General features: G+C 37.0%; 1 protein-coding gene across 2 annotated transcripts in view; it reads right to left on the minus strand.

Annotated features, from left to right (window-relative positions):
• Nucleotides 1-17948, minus strand: part of LOC105497763 (VPS41 subunit of HOPS complex) — a 207955-nt gene that overhangs the window by 137418 nt on the left and 52589 nt on the right. For both annotated transcript variants that reach the window (XM_011769100.3, XM_071095062.1), the window contains exon 3: nucleotides 6599-6706. In XM_011769100.3, coding sequence (XP_011767402.1) covers nucleotides 6599-6616 — 18 coding nt within the window. In that variant the 5' untranslated portion in view covers nucleotides 6617-6706. The remainder of the gene's footprint in view (nucleotides 1-6598; nucleotides 6707-17948) is intronic.

Here is a 17948-nt window from a genome sequence, read left to right on the forward strand (position 1 = left end):
TTGAACTTCTAATTACATTTTATTTTATGGAAGTTACAAGTTTTACGTAATTTACCCAAGTATATTAATCCCTTCTCTTCTTTTTTCTAAATTACTAATTTCATTCATTTAATCTTTAAAATAGAAATAAAACATAAAATAATTATTTTGACTTTAGTCTCATCCTAAAACTAAAACTATGTTAGAACATTTTGGAAAAAAAGATTCAGGGATTCTTTTGACAAGCTATCTTGTGCTAAGGAAAACATTTCATTATTAGATTAGATAAATCAGTGCTATCCATTTTTAGAAATATATACTCTTCAAAAAAAGGTTTAATAAGCCAATGATAGTTATTTAACTACCAATATTATGGATGAGTCGTATTTTCATCATTTACTAATACTTTCCACTACTTAAAACAAAACAAAAAATGCAAAATGGCCACAAATGTGACAACATAAATACAAATTCTCCAATTTTACCCATCTTCCAGCCATTAAAAGCTGAACTTTTGTAACTACTGAGTTTTGTTTCTTTTTTTTAACCTGAATGTACTTAAAATTCAGGATGGGCAAAGAATAAATATAATTTCACTAGACCCTTTCACGTTTAATTACAGAAACTTGACTCATTTTCTATACTACCAGATTGGGCATCATCCACTAAGCACAACTGCTTTTACCTTAAACTTCATGTAAGTAACTTAAGTAACTGATATATGTACATCCATAAAGATTGGACTTTATGTAACGAAACAAGTAGAAAAGGTGATAAGCAGTCCTTTGGACATTGCAAAGGAAACAAGAAGTAGACCATTTTAAATCTGGTCAACTGTCTAATATCATCTACCTTCACATAGTGTTTTATAGTATTCAAAGCATTACAGCAGGGAGTGCCTTCAATTACACATGAGGAAGTAAGTTCAGAAAGTTGATAAGACTTCCCAGGAAACAGTCGATGAGTAGCAGAATTAGGGCCAGAATTAAAAGCTAAAACACTCAACTGGATCAGAATCCTCTTAAATAGAAACATGGACTTCAGATAAAGAGTGCATGTTCTAAAAGTTAGCATTGATTACAGTTCCCAACCATCAGGCTCTTTGGCAACGTTGGTTTAAGTACAATGTTAATAAAGTTTGACCTCTAGGCAGGCAAACTTTGTTCTCCATTTCATCCATTCACTGGTTCATTCAACAAATGCACAAAAAACACTACAATATGGTTAGATAATAACCAAGTGTGACTTAAAAGGATTATGGTATAATGAGGGAAACAGACATAAAAATTTAATTACAATTAAATTTAAAGAGAATGCTTAAAATGGAAGTATCTCTAAGACCCTATGGAACATAGTATTTGACAGCTGTGCTGAACTTTAAAAAAGAAATTAGAAAATAGACACTAAGGCAGACAGGGTAGGCTTGTAGTAAAAACAATTTTAGGCAGAGTGGATACAACTTGCTCAAAGGCACGGAGACACATAAAATGCAGGACAAAGTCCAGAAATTATGGATGACACATCTAATTCATGCCCGGGGAAGAGACAGGTGATAAGGTTGAAAGGTCAGCTAATAAGAGGCATTCAAATATTTATGGAGAGATGAAAGGCAGGAAAGTAGAGGAAATCAGGGTGGGAAGGCCCAAATAATTAAGTCATCAGGAAGCCAATAAAGAATTCTAAGAAGGAGGATTACACGATCAGGTTGAGGTTTCTGGAAGATTACTCTAGTAGAATGTTATGAACAGACTAGGGTGAAAGCAAATCTGAAGTAAAATAGACGAGTTCGCAGTTATGTGCATTAGTTCCCAGGAAAAAATAAAGAATACCTGAACAGAAGAGAAAGGCTCCGGACGTGTGTGGATCAAGCAGAATGGGGTGTGAGTAGAAACAGCCAAGTGTTGTAGCCAGAGCACCACACTTATGGCAGAAAGTGGTAAGACACAAGCCAATAACAGAGAGGGAGCAAGATCTTAGCATTAGATACAACATTAACGAGCTCAAGTCTTATTTCATAGTTGATGCAAAATCATACAAGAGTTTTAAAATCTGTATTTTCAGCAGATCATTCTGGCAACCAGGTGACAGATGGGTTTAAAGTAGAAAAATTAGAGGCACAAGAGATTCTTTTATTTACTATGTAGAGGCAGGAGAAGATAAGAGTCTAAGCCAGAGCAAGAGTAGTAAGAAAATCATCAGGACTTAGGAAACGGCTGAGTGAAAGGGAAGAAGGATTCATCTGTGGCTTAGGTGACAAAGGAGGTGGTGATGCCACCAAATGGGATAAAGAATAAAGATAGATGCAAGTTTAGAGGGAAATGAAAATGAATTCATTATGGACATGCTGAGGTTCAGGTAAAAAGACAAACAGCAGATAAAGATGTTTAAGAGGACCATAAGTAAATATGCATGCTATTCCAGTGAAGGTCAGTCTGCAGGTGGTCACAGAAATCCTGAGATTTAAAACCAAGATAAAGTACAAATTAAGAAGAAATGTGGATAATGGACCAAATCCTAGGAAAGCCAACATGTAAAGGAAAAGTGGAGGCAAAGAAAGGAAAGTGAAAGAAACAAAGGAATGTCACAAATGATCAAGAAAATAGGAAAAGAATGGTGTGACGATAAAGAAGTTTTGAGAAGAAAGGTGAGATCCAGAATTCAGAATCAGCAAAATGTCCATCAGCTGGTGAATGGATAGACAAAACATAGCATACCCATACAATAGAATACTATTCAGCAATAAAAAGGAATGAAGTACTGATACGTGCTACAACACGAATGAAGCTCAAAATCATTACATTAAGTGAAAGAAACCAGATACAAGAGATCAAATAATGTTGACTGCACTTACATGAAATACACAAAAATAGGCAACTCTATATAGATACAAGGTAGATTCCTGGTTACTTGGAGGTAGAATTAGGTACGCTCCATGACATAGTATGCATTGCTGGGAAACAAGGGAGGAAATGTGATGAAGTGAACAACAAAAGTGGACAAAAAGATTCACAAATAAGAGAAAGAAAATCTCCTGTAGGTGGCCGGGTGTGGTGGCTCACACCTGTAATCCCAACACCTTGGGAGGCTCAGGCGGGTGGAACATTTGAGGTCAGGAGTTCAAGACCAGCCTGACCAATATGGTGAAACCCTGTCTCTACTAAAACTATAAAAATTTGCCAGGTGTAGTGGTGGGTGCCTGTAATCCCAGCTACTCAGGAGGCTGAGGCAGGAGAATTGCTTGAACCTGGGAGATGGAGGTTGCAGTGAGCCGAGATTGCGCCATTGTACTCCAGCCTGGGCAACAACAGTGAGACTCCATCTCAAAAGAAAAAAAAAGAACAAACAAATGGAAAAACATACCATGCTCATGGATAGGAAGAATCAATATCGTGAAAATTGCCATACTGCCCAAGGTTATTTATAGATTCAATGCCATCCCCATCAAGCTACCAATGAGTTTCTTCACAGAATTGGAAAAAACTGCTTTAAAGTTCATTTGGAACCAAAAAAGAGCCCGCATCTCCAAGACAATCCTAAGTCAAAAGAACAAAGCTGGAGGCATCACGCTACCTGACTTCAAACTATACTACAAGGCTACAGTAACCAAAACAGCATGATACTGGTACCAAAACAGAGATATAGACCAATGGAACAGAACTGAGTCCTCAGAAATAATACCACACATCTACAGCCATCTGATCTTTGACAAACCTGAGAGAAACAAGAAATGGGGAAAGGATTCCCTATTTAATAAATGGTGCTGGGAAAATTGGCTAGCCATAAGTAGAAAGCTGAAACTGGATCCTTTCCTTACTCCTTATACGAAAATTAATTCAAGATGGATTAGAGACTTAAATGTTAGACCTAATACCATAAAAACCCTAGAGGAAAACCTAGGTAGTACCATTCAGGACATAGGCATGGGCAAAGACTTCATGTCTAAAACACCAAAAGCAACGGCAGCAAAAGCCAAAATTGACAAATGGGATTTCATTAAACTAAAGAGCTTCTGCACAGCAAAAGAAACTACCATCAGAGTGAACAGGCAACCTACAGAATGGGAGAAAATTTTTGCAATCTACTCATCTGACAAAGGGCTAATATCCAGAACCTACAAAGAACTCAAACAAATTTACAAGAAAAAAACAAACAACCCCATCAAAAAGTGGGCAAAGGATATGAACAGATATTTCTCAAAAGAAGACATTCATACAGGCAACAGACACATGAAAAAATGCTCATCATCACTGGCCATCAGAGAAATGCAAATCAAAACCACAATGAGATACCATCTCACACCAGTTAGAATGGCGATCATTAAAAAGTCAGGAAACAACAGGTGCTGGAGAGGATGTGGAGAAATAGGAACACTTTTACACTGTTGGTGGGATTGTAAACTAGTTCGACCATTATGGAAAACAGTATGGCGATTCCTCAAGGATCTAGAACTAGAAGTACCATATGACCCAGCCATCCCATTACTGGGTATATACCCAAAGGATTATAAATCATGCTGCTATAAAGACACATGCACACGTATGTTTATTGCGGCACTATTCACAATAACAAAGACTTGGAATCAACCCAAATGTCCATCAGTGACAGACTGGATTAAGAAAATGTGGCACATATACACCATGGAATACTATGCAGCCATAAAAAAGGATGAGTTTGTGTCCTTTGTAGGGACATGGATGCAGCTGGAAACCATCATTCTTAGCAAACTATCACAAGAACAGAAAACCAAACACCGCATGTTCTCACTCATAGGTGGGAACTGAACAATGAGATCACTTGGACTCGGGAAGGGGGACATCACACACCGGGGCCTATCATGGGGAGGGGGGAAGGGGGAGGGATTGCATTGGGAGTTATACCTGATGTAAATGACGAGTTGATGGGTGCTGACGAGTTGATGGGTGCAGCACACTGACATGGCACAAGTATACATATGTAACAAACCTGCACGTTATGCACATGTACCCTAGAACTTAAAGTATAATAATAATAATAAATAAATAAATAAATACAAAATAAATAAATAAATAAAGTTATACCCAAATCAAAAAAAAAAAAAAAGAAAGAAAATCTCCCATGGGTAAGAATGGGTGTGAAAAAGAGGTCAGGAATTGAGGCTGTTCATACCTGACAATTTCAATCTTCTTACATAGAAATGACATCATCCTCTAAGAAAGAAGGGACAGTGGTTCAGAAGAGGGACTGAGGACTAAAGAAACTGACGAAGGACAAATAATTCAGAATAATTTTTAGTGACAAATTTACCTAGGTGTGTGAGTCTGTAACAGCACATGGCTGTCCTTGTCACGAAAGCACTAATTCAGGGTTGAGAGTATGGCTGAGGTGCACAATGGGAAGACAGGGATGTAAAAGAACTGAAGATGCTGGTAAGATAGAGTTAGGATAATCAATCATTTCACAGGCACAGAAAAGTAAAAGAAAAAGAATGAATGGATTAGAGATTAAGACTCCATAAAGTCATACAGCTTGTGGGAAAATGAGCACAAAAGGTTGAAGAATAACAGGGGTCAACAAAGAGTGTCACAGAGGCTAAGATCCTCAAGTTCCAGTGCTGACACCATCCAAAGTGTGGCTTTATCAGTGGGGAGATGAAACAGGGAAGAGGTAAGGGTCACTGGAATGAAATTTGGTTGAAGAACTTCAAAGGCAGTCTTCAATGAGTGAAGAAAAGGGACCAGAAGTTGGACAATGGCAGCAATGAAAAGGGGTCGATGGCATTGCAGCCAAATGGCAGACACCTCAAAGGAGAAGGCTGCTGGTAAAACATGAGAAAGAAGGCACATACTCTAATAAAGTGTTGTGGGTACAGGACTCTATTTACAATTAAACAAAATTTGAGGTAAAAAGGAACTGGGTGGGAAGCAAGGGGGAGGATGAGCCACACTTCTAGTAACATAGGATAAAGCCAGGCGATGGATCAGACAAGAGCAGTTTGCTTTTTGTGGAAGGACTAAAACTTACAAGGTCATAGGGAAGAAGACAGCAATGGGTGAAGCTACATGCCCCCCAATATTCTGACTATGACACAAACTGTTTTGGTCCAAGAGTAGGCTAAGGGTGCTATCCAGTACTTACCCTGCACTCAGAAAGTTGGTTGGAGCTTTGTTATAGCAAGGACCCAGATGTGGAATAAATTCATTCACTGATATAAGTAGTAATTTGGGGCATTTCTACTATTCATAACGCCTACAATATAATCCCTTTTACCCCTATAAAAGCACTGAGCTTCACATTATTTCTAATCTTAACAGGTTCCTAATGGAATCCTTATAATTTAAGGAATTAAGTGAGCGATAGAGTTTCCAAAAACCATTTCATATAAATCTTTGACTTTGATCACTGTCTACATTCTACTTAATACAGTCTTGGAGTATGTTGTATGTGTGTGAATGGGCGTGTACACACATATAAAATATTTGGACTTTTTTGTTCGTTTTTTGTTGGCAAGGAGGAAGAGAGTAGCGGCAAGGAGACAGGATCACTGTAAAAAGCCACCACCAAAAGCATCAGGACTCCAAAGCACAAGCAAATTTACAATAGAAACAATTTACAGAAGAATCCTCTGAAAGTGCCACCTTACCTTATCATGGACTGTCATGCAGCTAGCTGCATCCTTCTGAAGAATTTCAGTTACCCCATTGGAAAGCCTTTCATACTTCAGCTTGGGTTCCTCTTCGCTCTCTTCTTCCTGCACAAACGGCAAAGAAAAATGACTGGCGTCATACGCTTTTGTTTTGAAAACCTCAAAATGCACTTCTTACGAGAGAATCAGAGATGGTTCCTTCAACGATGTTAATAATTCCAACTACAGCTAAAGTTTAAGATCTTCATATTTCATTTTGCCTAGGCATATTAATTGCTACAACTTCACTGGTAAAATAAATTCAAAAGTTGAAAACAAGAGTATACAGACTTAGTGTTACATTGTCACTAACTTTACATGTTGAAACTTACTATTTGGTACGGCTTCATAAAATATTCTTAATCCTCACTCCTATGGAAGAAAGTTAGTAATCAATATTTCCTATAATGGCCATGAATTAATAAATCAAGGAGAGTTGTAAAAGTTACTATGATTCAGAGTAAGATTTTATTTTACATCAATAAGTAATGAGAAACAAAAAGTTTATATACAGAAAACTGTGATGGCATAAAGCTAGCCAAAACAGAAGTCCATAAAAATAATCTACTTACTGACATTAGCTAGAGGGTGAAGACTATGGAATTATCGTGGTTTGCAGTGTCAAAACACCATACAAACCACCATAATTACACAGTCTTCACCCTGCAGCTAATATTAGAGTAGCCTGAGGACATTAGTGCTCCCACTACAAATAACCAGAAAGTCTTAATGGAATATACAACATCATCTATCCAAGGCATCAAAGGGCTGCTGAGGCAACCTCAACTAGAAGGGTCAAGATTCCAGGGCAGCAAAGAATTGCACTGGCATTCTTCAGCCACTTTCTTCCTGGAGGCATTTACTAATTCTGGGTGTAGGACAAGAGGCTGAGAACCCAAGCTCTGCCTGGGAAGGCAGCCACTGCTGGGGGTAGGGAAAGCAGCACACCTTCTGGCACTTGTGGGGACAGAGTGACAAAACTGGAGAGAGACCTGAGGGGCCAAGATATCAGTGGAAAAGAGGCAGAGACACAAGCTTGTTACACAGCTACTTCTCCCTGTAAGACAACTGTCAATTTCTAAAATGGCACAGGATGAAGCTGAAAAGCTGAACAGAAAGAAAAACGCAAATCAACTGCCTTGATGTGTTAAGAAGATAAGAATAAGAGTTCAAGAGGCATCGGGAAATTGGATCCTGGTGAATATCACAGTCTTAGTCGGAACCCCTGGTCCCTAGAGGACACAAAAACTTAACTCCCATAGAGCTCTGACTCAGTTCAATCTTTGATTGGAGGTATATAACGCCCAATATATCTGTCTAGTGAAGGAAAGGGTGACTCCTCTCTGGAGAAAGAAAACTACCGAGGCCTCTACAATTCTTCATGTACAGTACTAAGGATTCAATAAAATATTACCAGGTATGCCATAAGACAGGACCAAATGACCAAAAATCAAGATGAAAAAAGACCATAAAAATAAACAAATGGGTGACCTAGACACTGAAGTTAGCAGTAAAGGGCTTTAAAATAACTACAACTACATGTTCAAAAAAAAAAAAAAAAACAGAAAAAGACAGAAAGCTGATGAAAAGATAGAAATTTTCAACAGAATTCTAATCTGTAAAAAAAAAAAAAAAAAAAGGAATCAAATGAAAATTTTTACACTGAAAATGTTAACTGAATTAAGAAGTCAATAGATGGTTTAATAGAAGATTAGTAAAACGGAAGACAAAATAAGTGAAATGAGTAAAAAAAATATCCAAAGGGAACCCCAGAGAAGAATAAATGGAAAGAAAATATATAAAGGAATCTATTAGGCATATAGAACACACTGAAAAGCTCTAACATACTTTTCATTACTGTCCCAGAAGGATAAGGAAAAATGGAAAGGAACAAGAGCAACATTTAAAGAGACAGTAACAGAATTTTCCAAAACTGATAAGACATCAATCTACAAACTCAAGAAGCTCTGCAATAAGCAGGATAAATATAAAGTCACACCTAAGGTGCATCATAGTAAAAAGAAAATTAGGCAAAAGAAAAACGACTTGTAGAGTAGTAAGTGCTCTGCCTGCGGAAGACTATAAGACTGAGAGGACAGACTAGGCAGAGACTGCAAACTCAAATTCTTACAGAAGTCTTCACCTCTGGGGCAAAGGATTATATCTTCACATGGAAAGGGGTTAATCTGTGGATTAATGGAAATGATGGACTATATCAAGCATCATGCTAGAGACTTAATATCAGAAATCTCATTTCAACCTGACTTAAAAGAAAAAAAAAACCCTACTGAGAGTTAAGTATAATTGTCCTGTTTTACAGATTTTCAGCAAAAACTGGTGATGAGAGATTTTAAGTAATTTCTTCAAGACATACAGTGAGTAGAGGAGAAGCTAAAATTCAAATTCAGCTATGAGTGCTCTAAAGTCAATACCTTCTATAACACACTCCAAAATCTCCTATGAAAATGACTCTACAAACCACAACAGAAGCCTATTCTAAACCTAGAAATAATTATAAACTATGTGATTATTAGAAAACATTTTAAAATATGTTTATTTAGCAGGTGCATTAGCTAGCTATTGCTGTGTAACAAATTATGCCAACATTTGCTGATTTACTTATTTTATTATTTCCTATAAAGATAGAGACTCATTATGTTGCCCAGGCTGGACTCAAACTCATAGGTTCAAGAGATCTTCTCGCCTCAGCCTTCCAAGTAGCTGAGACTACAAGCATGTGCCACACTCCTGGTCACCAAAATGTACTGATTTAAACCAACAATAAATATGTATTATTTTACAGTTTCTATGGGTAAGCAATTCAGAAGTGGCTTAGCTGAGTGGTTCACTGAGGATCTCTCACAGGGTTGCAGACAAGATGTCAGCTAGGGCTGCAACTATCGGAAGGCCTAACTGGGGTTAGAGGATCTACTTCCAAGATGGCTCAATCAAATGGCTGGCAAGTTGGTCCTCACTGTTGGCAGAAGTTGCCAACACTCTTGGATCACTCATTCTGAAGGAAGTCACTTGCCATGTTCTAATCAAGCAGCCCTGTGGAGGGGTCCATGAAGCAAGAGTGATCCAAAAGAAAAAAAAGTGGAAGCCCCTTCCATGTTTTATACGGCCTCAGATGGAATGCTGTTATTTCTACAATATCCTTTCAATCACACAGGTCAGTGTGGGAGGGGCAGCACAGAGCAGGAATAGGAGGTGAGGGTCACTGGAAGCCATCATGCAGACTAGCTACAAGAACAGTAATAACAGTTTAAGAGCCATAAGCTCAGTTAAAATCAGTATTTCATGTCTACTGATGAGCTGTCTTAAATTTAATTCCCTAGTTATACATAAGCTATTAGCTGTTTATTTCGGATGCAAGTATTAAAAACAAAGATGATATACCTATTATTAACTTTCCAAGAATAACTTGAAGAACTAATGGCAACAAAAGAGAAGTATAAGCACAGTTATCCACAGGGCCTACACATTTCTGTGAAAAGGTAGTGATAATCTACCCAAACCAAGGAGCTGTTACACCCCAAAACTGACCTGTTTCTAACAGAAAATATAAAATAGCTAATTAGCCAAGACTAAAAACACTGAAAAAAAGAAAACTACAAAAAACAACAGACACTTCTACTTATGTATCTACAAGCAAGAAAGAGAAATCATTACAAAGTTAATATTAAATGTAGCACAGATGATGTGTGCATTCTGAAGTAAACATGTTAAATACAAATTGAATCCTGAGTGTTAGTCTTTATAATAAGATGCCACATGTTGCTCAAGTCGGGACATCAAATGTGCATCCAATGTGAAAAGTTAATTCTAGCCTCTTGACTATTTTGCATAAAAGCACTCATCCACGGACCATTAGATAAAGTCACTGTAAATAAGGTTTTCCTGTCTTACTTATAAGTGAAAACTAAATAATTTCTCACACATAAATATACAAAAATAAATACTTTCACAATACAGCTCAGTGAAGCATCCTTACTGGGTTTCAAAAACCATAAATAAAATGAAGACTCCAATATTAGGCATTTGATGTACCTTTTCATGCTTTTCTGACAAGTATCTTTTATGTTAAGTTAAAAGCAGGGTGAAGGTGAATTTTTAAGTTTTTTTTTTTCTCCTTGCTATAAACAAAGAAAATAGAAAGTGATTCAAAAATACGATTCATGGAGGTTATTCTGCTACTGGAGACTCCACATCATACTTTAAATAAAAAACATTTAAAAATCTAGTAGATTATAGAGTTTCTCTTTAACTAAAAAATAATAATAATAGAAAAAAGGTTTCCATGCAGTTTGGACTTCCATGGTAAACAACCCAGTGTTAATAAAAAGCAAATCAATAATTTTTGTTAAATTTTAATAATCCTACAAACCTACAAATAAAACCATCAACAGTCTGAGTTGAGATGACAGTTAACTGCGTTTCTATGACAACCTAGTAGAATAGTACAAGTCCTGACTTGCAGCTAAGCGGAGATACGAACAGAGTGACATTTACCCATACAAGAAAAATTTGCGGCTTTCTTTTAAAAACAATCAATTCCTCAACTCACATAGATTTTTACTAAGTGTAGAGCACTTTTAATTAAAGACAAGTCCTTTATACCATGCTACAGAATTCTAAACACTATCTGAAAATAAATGTCACATCATGGTCAATCTTACTGAGTTTTGGACTTAGGAGGAGGGAAATTACTTTTAAGGATAACAAATTAAAGCAATTAAAGACTTCTCCCTGAAAAACTGTTTAGTAATGTTGTTACAGTGTTACCATCGGGTACATTTTCATGGAGGAAGTCCTGTTTACCTAACTTGGTCTTGTACACCAACAAGAATATTTTATATTTCTTTTCACCTAATAATTTAAAATTTGTGTACAAGAAACTGATTTTTTCATTGTTTACAACCAAAAATAATTGTGTAGAATGGATTCTACATTCTTCACCTTGTTTAAACGTTGTATTTTTCACATATTAGTACATTTTATATGGCATCACTGTTACAGACCAAATGAAGACTTGAATTTTACTTTTTAAAAATGTCTGTCACATTAATTCTAGGGGTTAAGAGAAAGATCATTACATTTTCTACTGTTACTACTTATACAAAACTTAAAATGTCATCTCTGGGTAACATTTCTTTATTAAAATCCAATTTTGTTTTGTTTTTACAAAATAAAATGATACTCAATATACTGGTTGGAGAAAGGTGAGATATCTTACAAAGCCCAAATTAGGCTGGTAGAAAACACCACCAGTGGAGCACTCCTGGACTATTCACATCGCACTCTGTGGAGATGACCTTCATTCTCTCCAGCTCCACCTGAGAAAGAACTCAGCTGAACCTCCAGGAATTTTAATAAGATGAATGGTTTAGTTGGTTTCATGTCATCAACTACATCTGACTAGGGGCAAATCCTTTTAATAAATATCCAATGTTTTAAAGCTAGATACAATAGGGAAACACTAATATCCTCAAAAGAAATTCACACACACAAAAAACTTTCATGCAGTTTGAACTTCCACAGTAAAAAACCAACTATTAATAAAAAGAAAATCGATAACCAACCCTGGGGATGAAGCTATAAAATACAGGTTTTCTTCCTCTAGAACATTCTTTCTAGAACTCTAATTACCTATGGGGAATTGAAATATCCAAAATTGGTAGTGGACCTTACAAGCTTAACATATAAAAACAGCTATCAAAATCCTGTATCAGAACATTTGAATTTTAGGAAATTTGCATTTTAAAATATTCTCTCTTTACAAATAATTCAATTTGTAGAAGCCCTAAACTAAAATATGTCTTTGCTATTACTATTTATTAGAGAAGAGAGAGAATAGAAAGATAAAACACAGTTGGTACTAAATACAAATTTTTAAGAGCATAATTAAAATTAATACAAGTCAATCAAAACATATCTTGAGATTCAAAAACATATAACTATATATATATATATATATATCTCGTTATCGCTTGTTTGTTTGTTTGTTTTGAGACAGAATCTCGCTCTGTCGCCCAGGCCAGAGTGCAGAGGCACGATATCGGTTCACTGCAAGCTCCGCCTCCTGGGTTCACGCCTTTCTCCTGCCTCAGCCTCCCAAGTAGCTGGGACTACAGGCACCCACCACCATGCCTGGCTAATTTTTTGTATTTTTAGTAGAGATGGGGTTTCACAGTGTTAGCCAGGATGGTCTCGATCTCCTGATCTCGTGATCTGCCCGCCTCAGCCTCCCAAAGGGCTGGGATTACAGGCGTGAGCCACCATGCACAGCCAATATATAATAATATTTTAAGGAAAAGTTCTAGTCACTACCATAGGATATTAACATATTATCAACATGCACAAAAGGCAACATAGACAGGAGCTACATATTATTGGATATTTACATTTATTTGAAACTATAACGTTATCACTAAAAGTACATGCATAATATGGGACATCTCCAAATTTGTCATGTTCGTATTAAAGTTTTCCATAAAGTGTAGAAAAGATCCAAGATGAGAAAAAAAGAATGCCTAAAAAAGAACCTGAAGGTAAAGTTCAAAATTAATCAAAGAGTAAAGTCTTCAATTAGCTTTGTATTGCCCACCCCACCTCACCCCAAGAAAGAATGCTAGTTCCTTAAAAGGACAACTGTAACTATTAATACTGTATGCTATAGTTTTATTAAAGAAAGATCATTTTATTTACACACAAAGATGACTATCTGATAGGAAAGATGGCTTTATAGATCCTTCTAAAGTGTCAAAACGTATAAAGAAAACTACATAAATAAGCTGAAAGAGTAACTTCTGGTTTCCATTAATAACACCAGGTATTATAGTTGCCTCAATGACCAAACTTTTTAAGAAAGTGACATGAAGATAATGGAATTCATCTACAGTAAAATAACTGTGGTCAAAGCTCCCGGCATGCCTTTCCATCAGACTGCGGAGAGATAGGCAATTACATTCTTATATGAATGCAAATAATGTTGTTAAATTTTCAACTTACAAGCAAAATTGCTATTAAGGAAAAAAATATTAATTTTTAAAGTAGCTGATTTTAGGAGCTGATAAATGTAATCTGGACGGCATGGGTCTACTTTTTCAAACAGAAAATTCACCATGAGTTTACTATACCCATATATTCTTATTTAAAGCATAAAATACATACAGTTAAATGAGTAGTTCTCAACCAGAGGTGATTTTTGTCCCCCAGGGACATTTACTTGGCAATGTCTAGAGTCATTTTTGTTGTCACAGTTGGGTGGGGGAAAGGTGCCACTGACATCTAGCAGGTAGAGGCCAGGGATTATGCTAAACAACCTACAATGCACAAGACACTCTCCCAGAACAAAAAATTATCCAGTCCAAAGTACCAGTAGCCCCAAGGTTGAAAAATTCTGGATTAAGTAAATTTCACAAGATAAAATATTACATGTACATTCAAATCTGTTTTCAAAGACAATTTAATAACAAAAAGAAATGTTCTCACAATGTCTTGCTAAGTGAAAGAATAGGTCATAAAACCTGCTTTGTATGATCCAAATATTATTTAAGAAATGTATATGCATATATGGGGGAAAGATGAGAAGAATAAAAACCAAAATGGTAATTTCCCTAAGGTCAGTTTCTTCCTCTGTAGAATAGGGATGATCATAGAAATCACATCACTGGCTTGCTGTAACTATTGAAGATAGCAAATGAAAAAATCACTGTTGTGAGCTAGTGCCAATATTTTCTAAATTTTCTAAAACAAACATACTTATTATAAAAATAAATGGTTCAACATCCTCTTCAACACTTTGTATCCACTGAGCTAAGATTTTTATCTCTCAAAGCTGCTTTCCTTTACCGTAACACAGTGACCAGAAAACTGAGAAAAAGTTGAGCCCCTAATAATTGAGGAGCTCTACTTAAGATTCACAAGATATGCAGTCTTCATAAACCCTGGTCTCTCCTGTGCCCTGTAGTATTAGAATTTCATGTTCAATTCAAGGAGGAAAAAATAAGGTGAAGGTTCCCATGCCCTAAGCCACATACCATAAACAGGATCAACTCCCATCATTTAGTTTATATTGGGAAAGTGATAAGAATATATAGAAAAGGGGAAAAAAATGAGAAAAGCAAATAAGCTTTTCATTTCCTTCTAGCCATATGGAATAACCTCACCAATCTTCAAGCTATGCCATTCAGGTGGACAATTTCCGCCACTAAAGCCAACATAACCCTCTTTTCCTTTCTTGCCAATATCCCTTAGTGATCACAAGATCCTTAGAAGCAGAGTTTATGCCTTTTCATTGTTCTGAACTTCACCTAACAGAACTGTGGGTACCTAATAAAGACCAGTGAAAACAAACGTATGTAGTAACAGCAGACCAGTTTTGGTAAGCAGCTTTTCTAAGACATTCTCATTTAGATTTCCACACAGGAAAATCCAAATCATAGAATATTAACCAAAGGAACCTCAGAGATCATCTAAACTATGTGTTACTTCGCAGACACAGAGAGGGAGGGGTAAAAGGGGGAGTAAGGAGGTAGAGGCACCAAACAGAAGGAAAGGGCTGGCAATTTTGCAATACTGTAAACTAGAATTATAGAAAATTTACAGAAGTGGAACTATACCATCTTCTAGCAGTAGAAGCAAATAGAGGTCCTTCAAACTCAGTTGTCGGAAAAACTTAACACTTATTTCTAATAAATCTATGTTGTTATACGAAAAAGGACAATGCTGAAGTTCTTCAAATTATTTTGTTTGAGAGGAGATTAAATACCTCTCAAGCATTTCCAATTGCACATCCCATAAGCCAAGTGCAAAGAAGCATCTTGCTAACCACCCCTACCAAAGCCTCTTCCAGTTTCTCAATAATTTCCCAGAAAAATCAGACAAAAACTCACTATAGCAGTAAGCATTAAAATGATTACCAAAATCAAGGAGAAACTGACACATTGGTTGAATCTAAAATCCTGACATATCCTGATTTGTTTCCAGAAACATAACCCACCTGAGCGAAAGGTATTCAGATGATTTCTAGTTCTCTCACCAACCCTCTGTGCCCAAGACTGGGGCTGAGTCTGCCCCAGCCTCACAGAGCTGACCCCTGTCCTACCCCTTAGCTACTCTTTTCCAGAAGGAGAACTATGCTTGCAGCCTCTGCCCACTGTATCTCCAATCCTCACACATTTTAGCCCTGACCACCATCTTTCTACATCTTTCTTCCACAGGCTGAGACTCTAAACCTCTATCACCTGGGCAGTGCCCTCCATGGTGTGGGAGTCCAGCCTTAAGCAGTGCAGGACCAAAGGACCTCTAATAGCAGGAAGGTGGGCACTGCAGGCACCAGAGAAAACTAACAAAAGTAAAGCTAAAATGAATTAATAAACCAGAGAAAAAAAATTAGTAAGTCCAAGCATTAGTACCTTTTAAAGACAAATTGAATATGACACACACAAACAGTGAGAAAATAAAAGCCATTAAAGTACTATCTATCTCATGCAGAAAGGTACATGGCTCAGACTGTTCTAGTGCTAAGCAAGTTCTATTAAAAACCTTCAAAGAATGGAAAATTCCCAACTTATTTAAGCTGCCCCATATGAGGGAAATATAAAAACTTACAAATTCATTTTTGTAACCCTGATATCAAAACTCCCAAAGAGTACACCAAAAACAACAAAAAATATACATATAATTCTGTCATCTCACGTAGGAATTTAAATGTAGAAAGTCTAAATATCATAAATCAAACCCAGCATATATTAATAGAAAACACTGAAGATCAAATATTGCAAAAACACAAAGACTGAACATTAGGAAATCTGACGTCATTTGGTAAGGCAGAGAAAAAAAAAACACAGGGCCATCTTGACAGACACTGCAGACAGCATTTATAAAGTTCAACACTTGTTTCTGATCTTAAAAAAGCTTTCAGTAAATAAAAAAGTTTCTTTACCAAAGAGCTAAGAATGAAGAGCCAAGAATGACCGTTTGAAATCAGAAGTCAACATGATACGGAACAAGAAGTAAGAGAAACATTCCCATCATGAGCAGGAAACAACGCACAGGTGCCAACAATCACTTCTGCTTTTTTCAAAACCAATTTAGAAGTTTTAGCCAAGGCAAAAGACAAGAAAATGGAAAACATAATAAATAGATCCTTGTTGGTATAGTCTTATTTGAAGACAGTATGACGAGAAAGAACACAACACAGCTTCTGCCAAGACAGAGAGCTGACCTGCGCTGCTGGTCTCCTACTCCCAACTCAGCCCTGAAGACATGATAAAAATGAGAGGAAAGAGAGATTCCAGAAATTAACACGCCCAAGTAAGAAACTATGGAGGCACTGAAACGACCCACAGTGGGGAGCCAGGGGCAACAGTGAGGATGAGGGTCAAGGAAAGCTGGCAGATCCAGCAAAGGCCTCTCCCCAGTGTGCCTGGTTTTGCTGACCCCTTCACTACAGAAATGGGCAGCAACAGCCCAGCTTCACAGGGGTGAGGACTGGCCAGCTGCATTCACTCCTCCATTTTCTCCCTTCCTCCTAACAAGCAGAGATGGTTGTTAGGGTCTGCTTCCTCTGTGGATTAACCCAAAGTGCACTTCATGAAGGCTCAGAAGAATCATCTCACAAATTCCCACACTAAATCGTATTTTTGGAGGAAGTATTCAAACAACAGGAAAAAAAAAATCCAGAAGCTGCTATAGACAGTGGTCCCCAACCTTCTGAGCACCAGGGACTGGTTTCGTGGAAGACAATTTTTCCACCAGGGTGGGGGTGGTGGTGATGGTCTTGGTTTGGGGATGAAACTGTTCCACCTCAGATCATCAGGCATTAGATTCTCATAAGGAGTGCAACCTAGATCCTTTGCATGCACAGATCACAGTATGGTTCATGCTCCTGTGAGAATCTAATGCTGCAGCTGATCTGACAGGAGATGGATCTCAGGTGGTAATGCTTGCTCCCTTGCTGCGCACATGGACCGGCGGGTAGGAGACCCCTGCTGAAAAAGGTATGAGATGTAAGGACAATCAAGTATCTTAATAAAGGTCACTAATGCCATTTTTTTTTTAAGAAAAAAGGAGAGAATTATCCAAAATCCTACTGAAATTTATAATCAAGAGCCACTCACAAAATAAACTAAAATTTTTATTTTGCCAGTTCTACCATATGCAGTGCATATACACTGTACAAGTTACTTAAAACCTCAGTTACCTTGCCTTCTGTGAAAGGGAAATGATAACCTGGACCTCAGAGGATTTTTGTAAGAATTAAATGTAATAAATGTACATCAAGCACAAAGCCCAGTATCTG

The sequence above is a fragment of the Macaca nemestrina genome, chromosome 4 (assembly GCF_043159975.1).
Source record: "Macaca nemestrina isolate mMacNem1 chromosome 4, mMacNem.hap1, whole genome shotgun sequence".
In the NCBI taxonomy this organism is placed as follows: Eukaryota; Metazoa; Chordata; class Mammalia; order Primates; family Cercopithecidae; genus Macaca; species Macaca nemestrina.